Raw genomic sequence first — 14,910 nt, 5'->3', positions numbered from 1 at the left:
AAAACGGAACGATGCCTGTGGTAAAGGTCGACATAATACGCGGGTTTTCTTCTGTATCACCCAGGCAGAATCTCCCAACGTTAGCCCAGTGGAAGGGTCGACCTCAAATGCGTGTAGTATACAGCGAAACCACATACATCTCAAATGTCTTCTTGTTAGTTCTACGGTAATAGCAGGAAGAATCTGAGACTGTGGTTGAACGTGCACCGCCGTAGATGAATAATAAATACATCGAACAAGTATGTGCCGATTGTCCACAGGTGAGATATTAGCTCCATGAATCTCAACAACACCTGTTGATCAGTAATGATATGCAGAGTTCTGCAGGTATCGCCGTGCACATAACATATATATGATATATCATACTGTGTACTGCGACTCGGCCAAGCGCGGCCAAGGCAGCCGGCATTTGCCGTACCAGTTGCTGACGTAAGCAGCCACTGAGAGCTGTGTGACCTTAGGCGTAAGCGGGACGCAGCGAGCACCGTCAGGGTCGCCTGCGCCTCACTCTCCGTCGTCCTCCATCTCGGCTTACCTCTCCTCCGTTCTGCTCTTTGTGCCGCTGCTGCGCCTCCTCTGCAATCTCGCCTTCGTACCTTTGCCTATTTCGACGGTCGCTCTCTATCCAGAGTCTCTTTTGTCTGTTATAGACGCAGGGCTTGCGCGTCTCTCCTGCTCGTCTTCCAGCTTCGGTTTCCGGCTCATTGCTCCATGATATCGCCTCAGCCTTCTGCACCTTCATATCAACCTCTCTCGTACGCAGATCGCGCGAAGCAAGCGCAAAAGATTACCCCGTCTCCCTCTCAGCATCCTGCTGCGCGGAATCTGTCGCCTGCCACGGGAACATCTGCCGTAGGGCCTGAGACAGATATAGCCATGAACGCCGGCATGTCTGCCATATCGAGCTCCTCATCAATTGGTGAGGATGCCGTGTCCTCTACTCCTTCATCTATCCATCAGAGTTCTGGGCCGTCCTCATCGCTTTCCTCTCAAACGAATGGTGACCATAAATACCACGGTAATAACTCACAGAAAGCAGCACCGCAGCCTCAACTCACCTCGTCTGCCGCATCTAAGCCGGCGGCCGCTCCGCCGGTCAATGTGTGGAATGCGCGGATTGAGCAGATGGCTCAGGCTCGCACGCGATCGCATCAGGGAGTAGACTCGGCACAGAGACCCGCCATTGATTCAATGGAGTCCAACGACATCGATGACCTCTCTGCCCGACCTGATAAATCAAATACTCAGGACTCCACTGGTGCATCTGCATCTAGCTCGAGTGTCTCCCACAACGTAATGAACCAACGGATATCACCTCCTATGACGACAAAATCGACGACCAGCAACCTCAACGGCAGCACAAATGATGAGGATGATGCATTCGTGGTACGTCCACGACGTCCAATACCCTCGATTGTCGACGACAGCGACTCTTGGCCGGAAGTTGGCAAATCAGTCAGCAGCGGGATCAGACAGACGGAGGAAAATGCACGCGGTGCACAAGGGCACGATCCAGAGCGGTCGAGGGAGGGTTCGCAGAGTCATGGTACATCACGAAAAAGTGTGTCTCTTCTCCTTCTTCACTCCTCCTGTTGTGCGGTTGAGCTCCGTCAATCGCTTTTCCAAAAGGATGCTCCCGGGATAGGTCAGGCTTATAGTTGCTAATTGCGTCCCTTCCCCACTCCCATTGCCTCTGCCGTATTCGTAGGTGAGAAAACAAAATGGGTCCAAATACCACCCTCCGAGCTGCAGGCCGCCGCCGACGCCCAGCAACGATCGCAACATGTCCGCAATCGCTCTCATCAGCATTCAAGACATCCAGGTTCCGGCTACGCATCGGCTTCGGGATCCGGCTCGCAAGCCCAGAGTCGCACGCATTCGGCGGTGGGAACGCGTCACTCTTCACACGCGAGCTCTGTATCGCAGTCGCAGTCGCAGTCGCAGAGCCGCACGGGAAGCGCGCACTCCAGTCCGCCTGTCTTCCCTCGTGGCGGGAAGAGGCTGCCTGAGGAGGGCGGCGCTTCTGGATACAGTGCCGGATCGGCTGCGGGTGTGTCAAGCGTTGCGAGCAGGAGCGTGAGCAAGCAGTCCTCGACGACGGGCTCACCGCAGACGTTCCATCAGGCACTTCCGCCGACCGACTTCATCCCAGGAGGCGCAATGGGCTTTCGGCCATTACCTCCCAGTCTTGCCAGAAGGGGATCGGGCCCTGCGGAGCAAGCAAACGATGTGCCGAGTGCCAACGGCAATACCCCAGCGTACTACACAAGCCCACCTGCCATGCCGCCGCCGGCGAACGCACGGCGTTCGTACCATACACCACATTCATCTGGATCTCCTGTACAGCCATCATACACGTTACCTACAGTCGCACCGATACCGACTGTGTACCCGCCGCCACTGCATGGCGGCCAAGGGCCGCAGTATTCTGCCTACGCTGGTACTCCGCCGCACGCGGCCTACTCGCCGTACGGCTACGGCTACCCGCCCTATGTGTACTGGCCACCAGCGCCGGTGCCACAATCGCATTCGCCTTCTGTAGAAGGCACACAAGCACCAGTGGCGTTCTCGCAACCTCGAGCTCCCAGTGAACGCGAGTCTGTCACCAGCCAGAGAGAAGGAGGGTCTGTGATGCCGCCTCCAACAGCATATACGTCTGTTTCTGAGGTGCAGAGAGAGGGGTCTGAAGCCGAGGCGAGCGAGTTGCGGACAGTGCGTGCGGAGAGAGGGCGCAAGGCGCGAGAGCTGAGCTTCGGCAGCATTCGGCTGGAGGAGGTCAGCGCTCAGGCTGCAGCGCCTGAGGCCTCCGCGAAGGACGATGCGAGCATCCTGGGGCTGAGTGTGGGCGAGGCAAAGGAGGGAGGGCAGGAAGAGAGTGCGGAGAAGCCAGCTGCTCCGTTTGCCATCGGCGTAGCGCCGGGAGAAGCTGGTCCTTCCCGCATACGCTCGCGCACCCGCACGCAGTCGAAAGGCCACTCGTGGGTGTTGGGCGAGGCTTCCGTCGCTGCTGCGGTATCGCTCATAGAGCAATCGGACGGGTCGGGGCAGGCGACCAATGATGCGGAGGGCGCTGAACCATCGGCGGTGGGTCAGAAAGGCGCTGAGGAGATTGAAGCTGGGATTAAGGTGATCGATCTCACTGAGCCCATAGAGATGAAGTGGGTATTTGGCACGACCAAGCCTTCCGACTCGGAGATCGTCGAGAATGGAGAGAAGTCTCATGCTGGTGCTGTGTCGTCGGAGTCTGCCCTGCCCGCCAGCTCCTTACCTCCCATTGTGACGTCCACCAACGGTCTAGCATCGGCACACTTGGCTACTTCCAGCGACTCTTCTGCAGTGCCTCCTGTGTCATCTGGCGACGCGGCATCCAGTGACGAGTGGAAGGTCAAGGATTATGGGTACGGCTTTGGGCGCAAGGACTACGCACCGCCCATGACGGGCGAAGAGCGGAACGCACGGGAGCGACGCGAGTTCCAACCCGACAAGGAGCACTTTGGGCGGCCGAGACGTGGCTCTGTAGGTGGCGGGTATGCCTACGAGCGCGGTGGCTTTGGTGGGCGCCGAGGGCGTGGATTCGGTGGGCCTGGTGGGCGGGGTGCCTACCATTCGAGGACACATTCGAGGGGAGGCAATGTATACCAACCCTCCCAGTCGCGGCAGCCTCCCTTCGTGATGCAGCCGTCGACACAGCAGGCGGACCAGAATGGTTACTATGCACCTTTGTCCACGGGATATTATGCCTCGGCATATGACCCGTATGCGTATTCGTATGGATCCCCTCCCCAAAATCTTCCGTCTGTGCCGCCGCTGCCGATGCCGCAGTCTACCTTGTCGTTCCCGCTGGATCCTACTCGATACTACCTCCTGGGCCAGCTGGAGTACTATCTAAGCCCACAAAATATGGCGCAAGATTTTTTCCTCCGGCAAAGGGTGAGTGACGCGAAATAATGAATCAATGCATATCTAACTGATGGCTACCAACAGATGGACTCCCGCGGCTGGATATCTATACCCCTCCTTGCGTCTTTCAAGCGCGTCAAGCAGTTGACTTTGGACCAGCAGTTGGTGAAGGATGTCTTGATCCTTTCCAGCTTGGTTGAAGTCAAGGATGAGTGGGTTCGCATGCGCCAGTGGGAGCAATTCGTACTGCCAAACGCGGTCGAAAGCACAGTGGACGGCGAGCGAGAGTCTAGCCAAGAGCATACTACACAGCCGCAAGGTGGCGTGGCGTCTGCCAAGGCCGACGTTGCAAACGTGGAAGAAGGCGACGAGGGTGACGGGGAGGAAGAGGAAGAGGAAGAAGTCGTGTTCGTGCTCGGCAAGGACGCCGAGCCGTCATGGGCACCTTGACGATGACCTCGACGACGTTACCGACGGTGCGCCGACGATGAAGATGTTGAGTCTAACGCTTCCAGGAAAGCAACGGCTACGAGATGTATGATCCATGCGGTACGCGCATCTCGTTGATTACAAATGATCTGATTTGGTCCAGGTGGGCAGCAAAAAGACCTCTCAAGTTTTAAGGAGAATTTGCGTCGGACTTGGTTCCTACCTCATTTTCCGCATGGGCAGCTATCGTATATTCGCACATATTATCAGAACGGTTGATGACATGACACGCACTACGCATATCCCAAGCTGAGCGCTCTCACCCTTCTTGGGCTCTCCTATCACTATGTTATCGTCGCGCTAAGCCTACTACTTTTGTCTGCAATTTCTAATGCGCCTGCTCTACCCAAATTTGATCATCTGTCACCGCCTCAGTGCTGCTAGCATGCATAGCGTTAGCTTTGATCTTCAAGGGCTCGACTTCGGTTGGATATGCATCGTCGTTGTGTGAAGTGTCATGCATCATGCGCCACCCGCGCTACCAAGTGATGTCTCATCGTGGTCTGTGCCGCACTTGATGTTCTTCCAACACACAGGGACGTGCACGTTCTCTACGTTTTGACACCGGATCGCGCTATCATTCCACTTGCTTTCATTTTAGTGGCAGAAGGTTACCCCTCAATTCATCAGCTAGAACGCCCACCCACAACGAGCCCATACCTGTCATGTAAGAGAAACGCGACCGACTCGGCTACCCAATAACGCAACATGCACAGGTACCCGATCCTCGGTAAGCAGACTAAGTGCGTTCACGTTGCACAATCGCTACAGGCACCATCCGACGAGAAGGTAGGACTCCGTAAAGTGGCGGATCACCGTCAGAAACGGTTTGTGCCCCTCGCTTCGGTTATTGCTTGTGAAGGTTTAATGTCATGGTGCGCACTGCGCAGTCCGGGAAGATATTTCAAGAGGAACAATTATTCTGTTCTCGAGAGGTATGATCGACCGCTAAAATCTCGAAACGATCATCGAAAACCATCTCCCTGGAGACTTGGCAAGCGATATGATCATATAGTGTACTTCCATGCAGCTTCCATGCGCCAATCTCGCGTCTGATCTTGCTCATATACTAGTGTAAAGCCGGTACCGTTCTACGATTCTGCTCGTCTCGCTCTGTTTCGCTTCTCCCCTATATCTGCTTCTCCTCCTTACCCTCTCGCTCGATCGCTTGATGCGTTGGACGAAGTTCTCTTCTTCTGGGCCGGTTTCCCCTAGTATCGAGACATGGCCTCCCTATCCACCCCTTGGTGAGACCGAGCTGGAGAGGGCAGTCCGTCTAGAAGAGGAGAGGGAAGCTAAAAGAATCTCCGAGTCGATTGATCATGGTCTTGAATTGGAACAGCAAGAGCTCCGCAAACGACGGAATCAAACTAGAGTTTTGCTCTTAGGTGCGTTTTGTCCGTTCGGGCAGTGCATGTGCAGAATCTGTCACGTAATCGACATAGCTCACTACATGCATCTGTTCTACAGGACAGTCAGAGTCGGGAAAGTCAACTGTACTCAAGAATTTCCAGCTGCATTTTGCACCCGAGGCATTCCGTGCGGAAACCGAGGCATGGCGCGCCGTCATCCACCTCAACCTCGTTCGATCTGTCAATTTCATCATGGACGTATTGTCAGGTCGGCAGCATGCGTGTCGCATACCATGAATTGGCGCACTCATCGATAGATCAGGCCAGGAAGAGCTTCGACAGCTACGAATGCAGTTGTCCCCCTTGCGTCAGGTCGAGATGATGTTGGTCAAAAGCATGTCGGCTAGCGATCCCTCGCATAGTGCTTCCGTCGTAGAAGAGGCCACGCCGTGGTTCTACGGTAGGGCGTCCGAAGTGCTGGTTCGAGGGGGATCGAGCTGGAAAGCGTTGCTGCGCCGACGGAAGGATAAGCAAACGCGTCAAACTCGCAGCGACGACCTAGAGGTTGCCAGGCATATACTGCATGCTTGCCGGGAAGACATCGCGTCGATGTGGTCTAATTCCATAGTGCAGGCAGCGCTGCTGGAAGAAGGAGTTTCTTTGCAGGAACAAGCAGGGTTGTAGGTGTAGGTTCATCTCGGGTTTTGGACATGGCCTAATCGCTTCTCGGCCGATAGTTTTCTCGACGATGCTGCACGGGTTGCAGATCTAGACTATGAACCGTCACTGAGTCTGTCGTCCGCCACTTCGCTACTGTCCAGTTTACTGAATCACCATATAGGCGACATTCTTCGCGCGCGTCTTCAGACAATCGGAGTCGAGGAACATGTGATGACGGCTGAGAAGTGTAGGTCTATCTCTTTGCCATTTCTTTCAGGTTTATTAATTGCATGAGACTTTCAGTCGGGGAAGCTTCGCGTCAGTGGGTATTCTACGATGTCGGAGGATCCCGAGGGCAACGTGGTAAGTAAGTGGATGTAGAATGCTGGGAAGGCCCTTAACCCCCTCCGCCCCCTTTCCGTTCAACGCTAGCGAGTTGGGTTCCATTTTTCGAAGATGGTAAAGCCTTTATCGATGCGCCGGTATGACGCTGTCTGACCCATTTGTAGTGAATGCAATTCTGTTTCTGTGTTCGATGGCAGCGTTCAACGAAGTACTGCTGGAAGACCGAAGTGTGAACCGTCTGGTCAGCCCATCCAATCTATTCACGTCCAAGCAACGGCCCCTGACATGATGACTCCAGCTGGACTCGTTCAATTTGTGGAGGACGATATGTTCGAGCAAGCTGTTGAAGATGACGACCTTCGTCCTCCTACTCAACAAAAGCGATATATTGAAAGCGAAACTGGAGACTGGCATCTCTTTCGTGCGCTACGTCAAGAGCTACAAGGACGAGCCGAACGACTATGAACACGTCTCCGAATGTGAGTTCAGTTGATAGACCGGGGAGATGAGGCTTTTTATGCTGAGCACATCCTGGCTGTATACGCAGATCTCCAGCGTAAATTCATCGCATACCATCGACATTACTCTCCCAACCAAAGGCAGCTGCACGTACACGTAACATGCGCGATTGTGAGTGATGTGCACTGAATCTGAATTCAATATCCGCAGCGCGCTCATGTCCCCCTCCAGGATATAGACACTACAGCCACCGTAATCACCCGTAGTACGTCCCTCCATTTCCTGGTCACCCGTCCGATACTCATGAACCGCGCTCCTTCAGTTAGGGATGCGATAATCGTGAACAATCTAATCTCAAGCGACTATTTATAGGTCCGATCTAGACGATATTTTGGCGCAAACCCTACATCCCCCCACCCTCCCCTATTGTACAAATGTCACTATTGGCGACTCACCTTACATCTGTTATTGCGGCCCGCCTGTACCATATAGCGAAGTTCCCATGGTCGGGCGATAAATAAAACAGCACATTCAGGATTAAGCACGACTCGGACGATGTTCAGCCTGAATCTCCCGCTACAAGATGAATCGATGTATGAAATGGACGCAGCATGTCGTTGAGGATAAAGTGAACTCGAAAGACGCCGGTCTAACGATGACCTTAGTGCAGGGACGAAGAAGCCACTCGATTACCTATATTCCCGTCTAATCTAGCGTCATATACTAGTGCAATAAAAAAACAGCACGGGAGCCTTGAACGCGCTAGTAGGCCTACATCATAACGCATAAGATATCACAGAAGCAAGGTCAATCAGTACAGTCCGTATATATCAACAACAGCAAGTCCGTCATGACCAGCATTAAAACGTCATTCCGAAATACGTTCGAACGTTGCACGCAGTTTGGTATACATAATCATCGTGATCAAAAGAGGGCGAACGCGGTGAGGACCGTCGCAGCGAGGAGTCCAAGCCAGGCGTCTCCACGAATCCTAGAGGCGCCAGATTTCTGCGCTAATGTAGGATCAGGGGTCGTGGCAGATGTGCTTGACGTCGTGGGATCGCCAGATGTGCTAGTTGCGGAAGCTCCGGAGGAAGAATTGGAGGGCAACACAGCGGCGGTTGTGTATATGCGGACATAGGAGACCTCAAAGTAGGCGTCATCATAGTTGCTGCCGTTTCCGACGACATTATCGAGGTACTGTGACATAACGTGAGAGCAGAAAAGATAGGACCGCATGGAAGGACGTACGCAATTGTGCGCAGGACCTGCGGCATAGCATTCCGAGTCATAGATGCCCGGAACGCCCGCCCTTTCACGAGGACGCGGACTTGTCAGCAGACCGTTCATATTTGCCGCCAGAGCGGATATAATTGACGCTCACCAGTCTCCGCACAGCGTGATATCGAAGATGAGCTGCTGTTCGGTGAAGAAGGTCGAGAGGTCGCAGGAGGTGGTATTTGGGTAACTTGCGTGTGGGTCGCCCCAGGTTGAGATGTTCATGGGGGACGTCGAGTTGGCGTTCTTGATGACGTCTGGAATGTCGGGTCGCTGTGCGCGCAAGTCAGCTATCGCTCAGGATGCACTAGACTATTACATACACTCCAGAACCACATGCTGTAAGAGGAACGCCGCATGTCAGATGCCCACCTTGTGGACAAGGATTGGTCAAGTTAACTCACTAAATCCCGGTGACATCGAATTGCGTCGCGAACACGCCTCCACCAGCAGCTGCAAAGCCACTTTCGTAGCTATTCGCTGCGTTCTCACTCACGATGCAGCCAGAGCCTGTCCCACAGTCATCGCCACCAGAATAACCCAGCTGGTCGCTGGGAGTGACATGGGTGCAACCCTCTGTCGTATGTAGGGCCATCTGATTGTTGGGCATGACATTGATGGCCTCGACGATATCTACGGTGTATCCCATTCAGCAGTGCAATCTCCGACGGATACGTATCCTTACTCACCGATCTCACCACCGACGGGCCAATCGTGTCCCATGCTCCAGAACGCCGGCCATACAGAACATCCGTACGGAAGATGTACAGCATCAAGAATCCAGAGGGTCCCATAGTCGTAGTAATCCTGTGTCGTGATGCGGACCTGGAAGCGTAGTCCAGGATCGCTGAGGGAGCGAAGTGTGGCCTCCACGTACCGCGTTGCGCTTGTCGCCCTCTGCGACAGTCGTAAAGTTGTCTACGCGCATGATCGCGTTGCCCGCGTCGTTGATGTACGCGAGTTTCTGCTGAGTTGCAGCCTCTTCAGTCACCCATGTCGTATTCCCTACAGTGGAAAATGAGTCGCCCTTAAAAATTCAGGTGGTGGCGGACATACCGAGAGTCAGATTGTCCCAGTATCCATAGAAATCCCAGCCATTGAAAAAGTTTTCTCCCGAGTAATCACGCAACAACTCGTAACCCACAGCAGAACTGACGCAGGAGAGCAGCACCGCCCAAAGTAAAAGCATGGCAGTCAACATGGCTAATCAGGAACAGTAGGGGGAGGGCACAGCCCTCTCGGTATAGCGGGGAGAGTGCGGTAAAGGGAGGCAGCAAAGCGCAAGAGGCAACACTACACCTTTATGGCCATGGCGCTACACAGTTCGGCACCTTCACCCATGGCGGGGGAAAGAGACCGGAAATGCGGATGCCAAGCTGGGAGGCGCCTATCGTCAAGACGTGCCCCGAGGCGTCAACATCAGAACTGGATTGGCCGTACCATGAGGTCCCGTCCCGTCGAGGAGAATGGAGGCCTACACGCAGGATCACGTGCGGACAGTCGCGCGCTGCACCTGCGTTCGGTGCCATGGGGCTGATGGGTTCTTTGATAGTTTCCGCGCAGGTACCGAACGGCGTCCTCATACTTCCATGCGAATTGCGACCCTTGCCCATACCAAGAGCGTCCATTTTGATTATTAGACGCGTGTTCGGGTGCTGGACAGCACTATCTGCCTAATAACAAATGACGGTAAACCAGTCGGAAACAACACGGGGATGTAGCGCCGCGTCTAGTCCCGACGGATGGAAAGGGGTCCTTCTGTGCATACTGCTGTGGCTTGCTCGGATGTCGGGAATGGCATGGGTTATGCCCAGATAAGACACGTTCTGGTATGTCCGGAAACTATCAATGTCGAATCAGCGTATGAGAAACTCCACCTGCCTCAAGATGGTGCCGTCCAATCTTGTCCAATTCAGAGTGCTGGATGATGATGATATCGATCAGCCGCGACCACGTGTATTGCTATGTCTGAGTAAGAATGGGTCCGCCACAGGTAGGCCCACTGCCACCAGACCTAGGTCTAGTTAGCTGCTAGAAGCATGAGTCACACAGTGGACGCAATTGTCTCATGAGCCTCGCGTTCACGATGGTACATAGCGAATTGGGACCTCAAGAGTCAAGACTGCCGGCTTGCGGCCTCACGGGCGAGACCGTGGCAATGCCGGTATGCCAATCGAGTGGTCGTCGTTGCTAGCGGTTGCTAGAGGAAGTTGGCTTGGCAATGCCCATCGCGGTCATCGCGCGTTGTAAGAATGCGCAGAGACGGGTCCTGCAGAGACTCACACATGTGGATCAGATGCATTATAGCATACGAACCCGCTATGAAGGACGACCGCATTTATGAGAGCCTGAGACGTTCCCAACATGGTGCAGGCATGAAGTTGGGCATTGATGGCTGCTGGTTTAGGGGGTACGGGTCCGGCTTGAAAGCATGAGCCGCCAGTGCCTTGCGTGCATGAACTTCATGCATATAGCCGTAGATAACGTGGCGTGAAGCTCATGCAACATCGTCATGTCCTACCACATGAAAAGCGGCGAGCTGTAAGATATCGGCATGGCGAAATACGTTGAGGTTGGATCGCACAGCGGTCCATTGCGGATCCTTTCAAGTGAGCCGCATACGCAGGGAGCACAAGCACTTCGAACTGAAAGACAGTATTGTGATTGTGTCCATGTGTCTAAAAAGAGCAACATGTAAAATAGAGATTCTCCGAGCAGGGAGGAGGACGAGGGAGAACGTCCAAACCGCAGCCACCGACGCGCGACACACGCTTCAGCCGGAAATACCCGAGGCGTGCATTCTGTCTTCATCGCGGCCAGCAGCTCTCTCTACACGACTCATCGCCATGTCTTAGTGAGTCTCGCTGTACTTACGTGAAATAATAATCTTTGACGGACTCTGCACTCAGCGTCATCTTAGGCCGCGTCGTCAAATCCGAGTACATCGCGCTCGCCTCCATTGGCACCGTCGCCGGCATCGCCGCACTGAAGCTGGGCGGAAAGAAAGAGGCGGCACCCGTCGGTTCAGGCCCATCCTCCCTGGAGCAGGCGAAGAGTTCCGTGAAGATTAACGCGGGCTCGAGGTGCGTCTCTTGTCCCTGTCGCAACGAGAATGCGAGCCTCATGACGCGGTGTTTTGCCTTGCAGCGAGGAGGAGCAGTTGTACGTGGCGTTTTCATCGTACAATTTTGTGAACGGACTGTCGACAACTGACCAGGGTAAACAGCATCAAAAAGTACATAGAAGAGGCGGAGAAAGAGTCAAAACACTGATGCTTTGTATCTGGTCATGCATGCCAATTATACCGACTTGCAATAGACTCAGCTGTTCCTGGCTGGATTGATCTCGTCTCTGTAACCCATTGTTGCCCGTATCCCTCTCTGAGCTGCTTGTGCAAAGGCTTGACTTCCCGGGTGCATGTCTTTGGAGCTCTGAACGAGTATCAGGTGCGTACGTTGCGGTCACATACCCAAATGCAGCTGAACTTATGCATCCACGTTAGTAGCCCGTGCATTACGTCGAGTCGAGAGTCAGTACGATATTGATCTTACAACAGCAAGAGCGCCCGCGAGACTACATGAGTCAATTGTGTTGGACCAGTTCATTGCGCATCAATATGCCTTGCGTTGCTCTGCCGAGACTCATACTCTCCACAGCGTCTGCGCGAAGTATTCACATCTAAGGAGTGATTGGCCGGGTAACCAGTGAGCAACGCAACCTGATCTATTGCTTCCGCCTGAGCTTTCCAAGCGATACGTGGATGCGACTCGTGGTCTGCAGCTCCGCCTTCTCGCTCAGAGTTGCAAGGAATTGTAATCCATTCCGTCCGATACGTGCATTCATTACCCGCAGGTAACCTGTTCTATTCGTGTCCCTCCATATGCTTCTTTAGCGACAGCAATCACATTAGCGGTGCCGATGTACTTAAGCGAGTATTCCACACGGCCACCGCGCGAAAGATATAAATGTCCTTCATCTCCGTCATATGCACGTAATTTGACTCTGACCGTGCCTTTGGTGCTTTTCCTGCATGTCGCAGTGTTAACGCGTATTAAGCATCCTAGCCGTTAGGTTTGTGCCTCATCCTTCTTATTTCCGATCGTGATGTGCTCTTGCCGCCGGGTACACCCCAGGCGACGGTACCTACCTACTTCTCCTCCGACAACATTGAACAACTCCTCCCGTCAACAGCTACTTCCGGACGAATGTATTCGCTTTCGCTAAGCGTCGTCGCTAAGTTACCCCGCTGCGCAAGAGACGCCCGGTACATATGTCGTTAGCGTTGACAGCCATCATGACAGACTTGAATGTTTGAACCATCGCTCCGTGTTCTGATTTTGCATATGCCCTGTCACGTCTGAAACTTGCAACAGCGAATGCATCTAGCTTCACTTCGTTCTTTGCTATCATGAGCACTAGTATCACCACCCGATCATCAGTACGCCCACTGTCCTTGACCGGCCCCAAGCCTCTGCAGCTTGTAGACGGCAACGCACAACCTATCACCCAGCCGTCGCCCTCAAGCTCGGCATGCCCATCTCCAAGAGTCACTGGACTCCCGACACCTCCTCTGACCGCCAGGAACATCAAGCAGACGCGACGGCAGTCCTCGATTTCATATTTTCCGAGCGACAACGCTCCAACATGGGACGTGCGCTCGCCCACGACAGGTGCACGGCCGTCTTTGAAGCGCAGTTCTTCTGTAGGGCAGAAGACCAACAGCTCGGTCGGCCGCCCAGAGAGACATAGTGTTGGCTCGGCAGATCTGCAGGCGGACCGCGGCCCATTGACTCTCACTGAGAAGTGCGTGTTTTCTTATGATGGTGCCCCTCCTACTATCTCATGTATTGATCTCACCTTCAAGACACGCCGACCTGCTGCATTTCATCGCGCAGAAAGAGTCAAAATGCCTCGAGCTGCGCTCCCAGCTCGCGATGCACGAGGCCGAGCTCGCACAGCTAAAGCGCAAGTGGGAGCGCATAGTCAATCGGGGCATGGACCGCGCGTCCTCGACTTCGACCTTGCCGAACCTCTCAGCGCGGTCGCCATCGTCTAACGGCGCGGTGCTCGACGGGCTGCGAGAGGGCGTGCAGGGCGTCGGTCGCCTGCTTGCCTCTGGGTTGAACGAGCTCTCCTCGCCCACCATCTCCTCTTCTCCGCCCGTCCCTGTGCAGACACTTCCCGGATTCACGTCTATCTCGCCCGCGTTGCGGCGCGCGAGAGGACACAACACGACCACGAGCACGTCCTCTGTGTCCACCGCGGGCACGTCCTCGACGAGCACGCACCTCTCGCAGTCCTCCGCGTCCTCCTTCGTGATCGATGAGCTCGAGGAGAAGCAGGAAGAGCTGCCCGTGCGGGGCAGCGTGGAGATCTCCCCTGCGAGCGCACGCCAGGCGGCGAGGCTCCGCCGAAGGTCGCGCGATATCACGCCCGCGCAGTCGCCCTTGCCTGAGTCACCAACAACACCGAGCGCAGTTCCATCTAGGACATCAACAAGCACCAAGCGCACGAGCGTGAACCTCGCGTCGGGTCTCGCGCCGCCCGCGTTGATACCGGGCATGGGCACGATGACCGTTCCGCCGATGTCGGCGTGGATGGAGAGTGTGGGTAGCAGTGTCGGGCGGAAGTGGGAGGAATTACAGAAGGGCGAGACGTGCGTGTGCTTTTATCTTTCTACGGAGATGATTGTGCGCTGACCGCATATCGATACAATAGATTTACGAGGAGCCAGAAACGCGCGTCGATCATCCTCTCGGACGTCTCGCAGTCGTTCTTCTCCGCCTTGGCCTCCCCTGCATCGTCGTCAGGCGCCGCATCCGTATCCATATCCTCTAACCCCTTTGCAGCATCGCTCTCTCCCCTCTCTACCTCCCCGACTGCCGCGACCCTCGTCCCGAATGGCACATCGTCACTGTTAGACGATGACGAGCCAGCACAAGGTCTCGGAAGTGTATTATCCCCGGATTCCAAGGGCTTTGCTCCTTCCAAACCTCCCGCACCATCATCTCCGAGTTTGCAGGCAAAAGATCAGAGCGATGACGAGTGGAATTGGTAGGGCATGGGTAGTGCCGCGCGTTTCTCATGCGCATGTGCATAGATTATCGTTTGGATGATAGCCAGGTTTCGGCTGCTTAATGTTTGATTAGACGATACCCCGGAAGGATTTCCTGAAGCTGTTGGTATCGCAAGGTTTCTTGGAGAGGGCATCATTTTGACTATCCACAAACTGTTCTTTATATATCATGCAAGCATATGTGTGTCCGCTCGTTCATGCAGTCAGATGGGGTCAAAACATTCATCAGCATGCAGCAACTTGCCCAATCCTTCCTTGCCTCGCTCAAGCTCGCTCATTGCAAATTGCACGCAAAGCTGGCAGGGAAGCGAGTTGTGGCCACATAGCGGCTTCAATCTCCGCCAGGCATCG

The 14,910-nt window shown here is 54.5% G+C and overlaps 5 protein-coding genes across 5 annotated transcripts; 4 read left to right on the top strand and 1 right to left on the bottom strand.

Annotated features, from left to right (window-relative positions):
- Window positions 1-711: 711 nt before the first annotated feature.
- Window positions 712-4,350, top strand: LAESUDRAFT_755889 (uncharacterized protein; the record flags this gene model as incomplete). The annotated part of the gene is made up of 3 exons (XM_040912096.1): window positions 712-1,645; window positions 1,709-3,930; window positions 3,985-4,350. The coding sequence occupies 3 exons, from the start codon at window positions 712-714 to the stop codon at window positions 4,348-4,350; spliced, it is 3,522 nt and encodes a 1,173-aa protein (XP_040768122.1).
- Window positions 4,351-5,278: 928 nt separating this feature from the next.
- On the top strand, window positions 5,279-7,748 carry LAESUDRAFT_721723 (G-protein alpha subunit). Its single transcript, XM_040908062.1, has 12 exons — window positions 5,279-5,777; window positions 5,860-6,009; window positions 6,064-6,421; window positions 6,479-6,531; window positions 6,583-6,648; window positions 6,705-6,764; window positions 6,834-6,860; window positions 6,911-6,987; window positions 7,045-7,225; window positions 7,294-7,376; window positions 7,437-7,470; window positions 7,528-7,748. The coding sequence occupies exons 1-12, from the start codon at window positions 5,561-5,563 to the stop codon at window positions 7,575-7,577; spliced, it is 1,356 nt and encodes a 451-aa protein (XP_040768121.1). The 5' UTR covers window positions 5,279-5,560; the 3' UTR covers window positions 7,578-7,748.
- Window positions 7,749-7,751: 3 nt separating this feature from the next.
- Window positions 7,752-9,918, bottom strand: LAESUDRAFT_721721 (glycoside hydrolase family 16 protein). Its single transcript, XM_040908061.1, has 8 exons — window positions 9,540-9,918; window positions 9,361-9,488; window positions 9,173-9,308; window positions 8,888-9,116; window positions 8,807-8,822; window positions 8,590-8,756; window positions 8,457-8,517; window positions 7,752-8,405 (listed from the first exon to the last, which is right to left on the bottom strand). The coding sequence occupies exons 1-8, from the start codon at window positions 9,682-9,684 to the stop codon at window positions 8,130-8,132; spliced, it is 1,158 nt and encodes a 385-aa protein (XP_040768120.1). The 5' UTR covers window positions 9,685-9,918; the 3' UTR covers window positions 7,752-8,129.
- Window positions 9,919-11,037: 1,119 nt separating this feature from the next.
- Window positions 11,038-11,789, top strand: LAESUDRAFT_747733 (uncharacterized protein; the record flags this gene model as incomplete). Its single annotated transcript, XM_040911486.1, has 5 exons — window positions 11,038-11,092; window positions 11,187-11,337; window positions 11,393-11,566; window positions 11,631-11,645; window positions 11,701-11,789. The coding sequence occupies 5 exons, from the start codon at window positions 11,038-11,040 to the stop codon at window positions 11,753-11,755; spliced, it is 450 nt and encodes a 149-aa protein (XP_040768119.1). The 3' UTR covers window positions 11,756-11,789.
- An 800-nt stretch (window positions 11,790-12,589) lies between these two features.
- LAESUDRAFT_810036 (uncharacterized protein) lies at window positions 12,590-14,764 on the top strand. The gene is made up of 3 exons (XM_040914181.1): window positions 12,590-13,286; window positions 13,348-14,139; window positions 14,202-14,764. The coding sequence occupies exons 1-3, from the start codon at window positions 12,892-12,894 to the stop codon at window positions 14,539-14,541; spliced, it is 1,527 nt and encodes a 508-aa protein (XP_040768118.1). The 5' UTR covers window positions 12,590-12,891; the 3' UTR covers window positions 14,542-14,764.
- Window positions 14,765-14,910: the final 146 nt, after the last annotated feature.

This window comes from Laetiporus sulphureus (assembly GCF_001632365.1).
Source record: "Laetiporus sulphureus 93-53 unplaced genomic scaffold LAESUscaffold_5, whole genome shotgun sequence".
Classification (NCBI taxonomy): Eukaryota; Fungi; Basidiomycota; class Agaricomycetes; order Polyporales; family Laetiporaceae; genus Laetiporus; species Laetiporus sulphureus.
This window is presented reverse-complemented; position numbering and strand designations above follow the sequence as displayed.

Excerpts from the sequence above, each read along its gene's own strand:
- LAESUDRAFT_721721 (XM_040908061.1), bottom strand. The coding sequence starts at position 9,684 with ATGTTGACTGCCATGCTTTTACTTTGGGCGGTGCTGCTCTCCTGCGTC. Across the intron at positions 9,117-9,172 it reads GCCCGTCGGTGGTGAGATCG|ATATCGTCGAGGCCATCAAT; the intron begins GTGAGTAAGGAT and ends GATACACCGTAG. Across the intron at positions 8,406-8,456 it reads CAGGTCCTGCGCACAATTGC|TACCTCGATAATGTCGTCGG; the intron begins GTACGTCCTTCC and ends GTTATGTCACAG.
- LAESUDRAFT_721723 (XM_040908062.1), top strand. The coding sequence starts at position 5,561 with ATGCGTTGGACGAAGTTCTCTTCTTCTGGGCCGGTTTCCCCTAGTATC. Across the intron at positions 6,988-7,044 it reads ACCGAAGTGTGAACCGTCTG|CTGGACTCGTTCAATTTGTG; the intron begins GTCAGCCCATCC and ends TGATGACTCCAG. Across the intron at positions 7,226-7,293 it reads CTATGAACACGTCTCCGAAT|ATCTCCAGCGTAAATTCATC; the intron begins GTGAGTTCAGTT and ends CTGTATACGCAG.
- LAESUDRAFT_810036 (XM_040914181.1), top strand. The coding sequence starts at position 12,892 with ATGAGCACTAGTATCACCACCCGATCATCAGTACGCCCACTGTCCTTG. Across the intron at positions 13,287-13,347 it reads CCATTGACTCTCACTGAGAA|ACACGCCGACCTGCTGCATT; the intron begins GTGCGTGTTTTC and ends CTCACCTTCAAG. Across the intron at positions 14,140-14,201 it reads GAATTACAGAAGGGCGAGAC|ATTTACGAGGAGCCAGAAAC; the intron begins GTGCGTGTGCTT and ends TCGATACAATAG.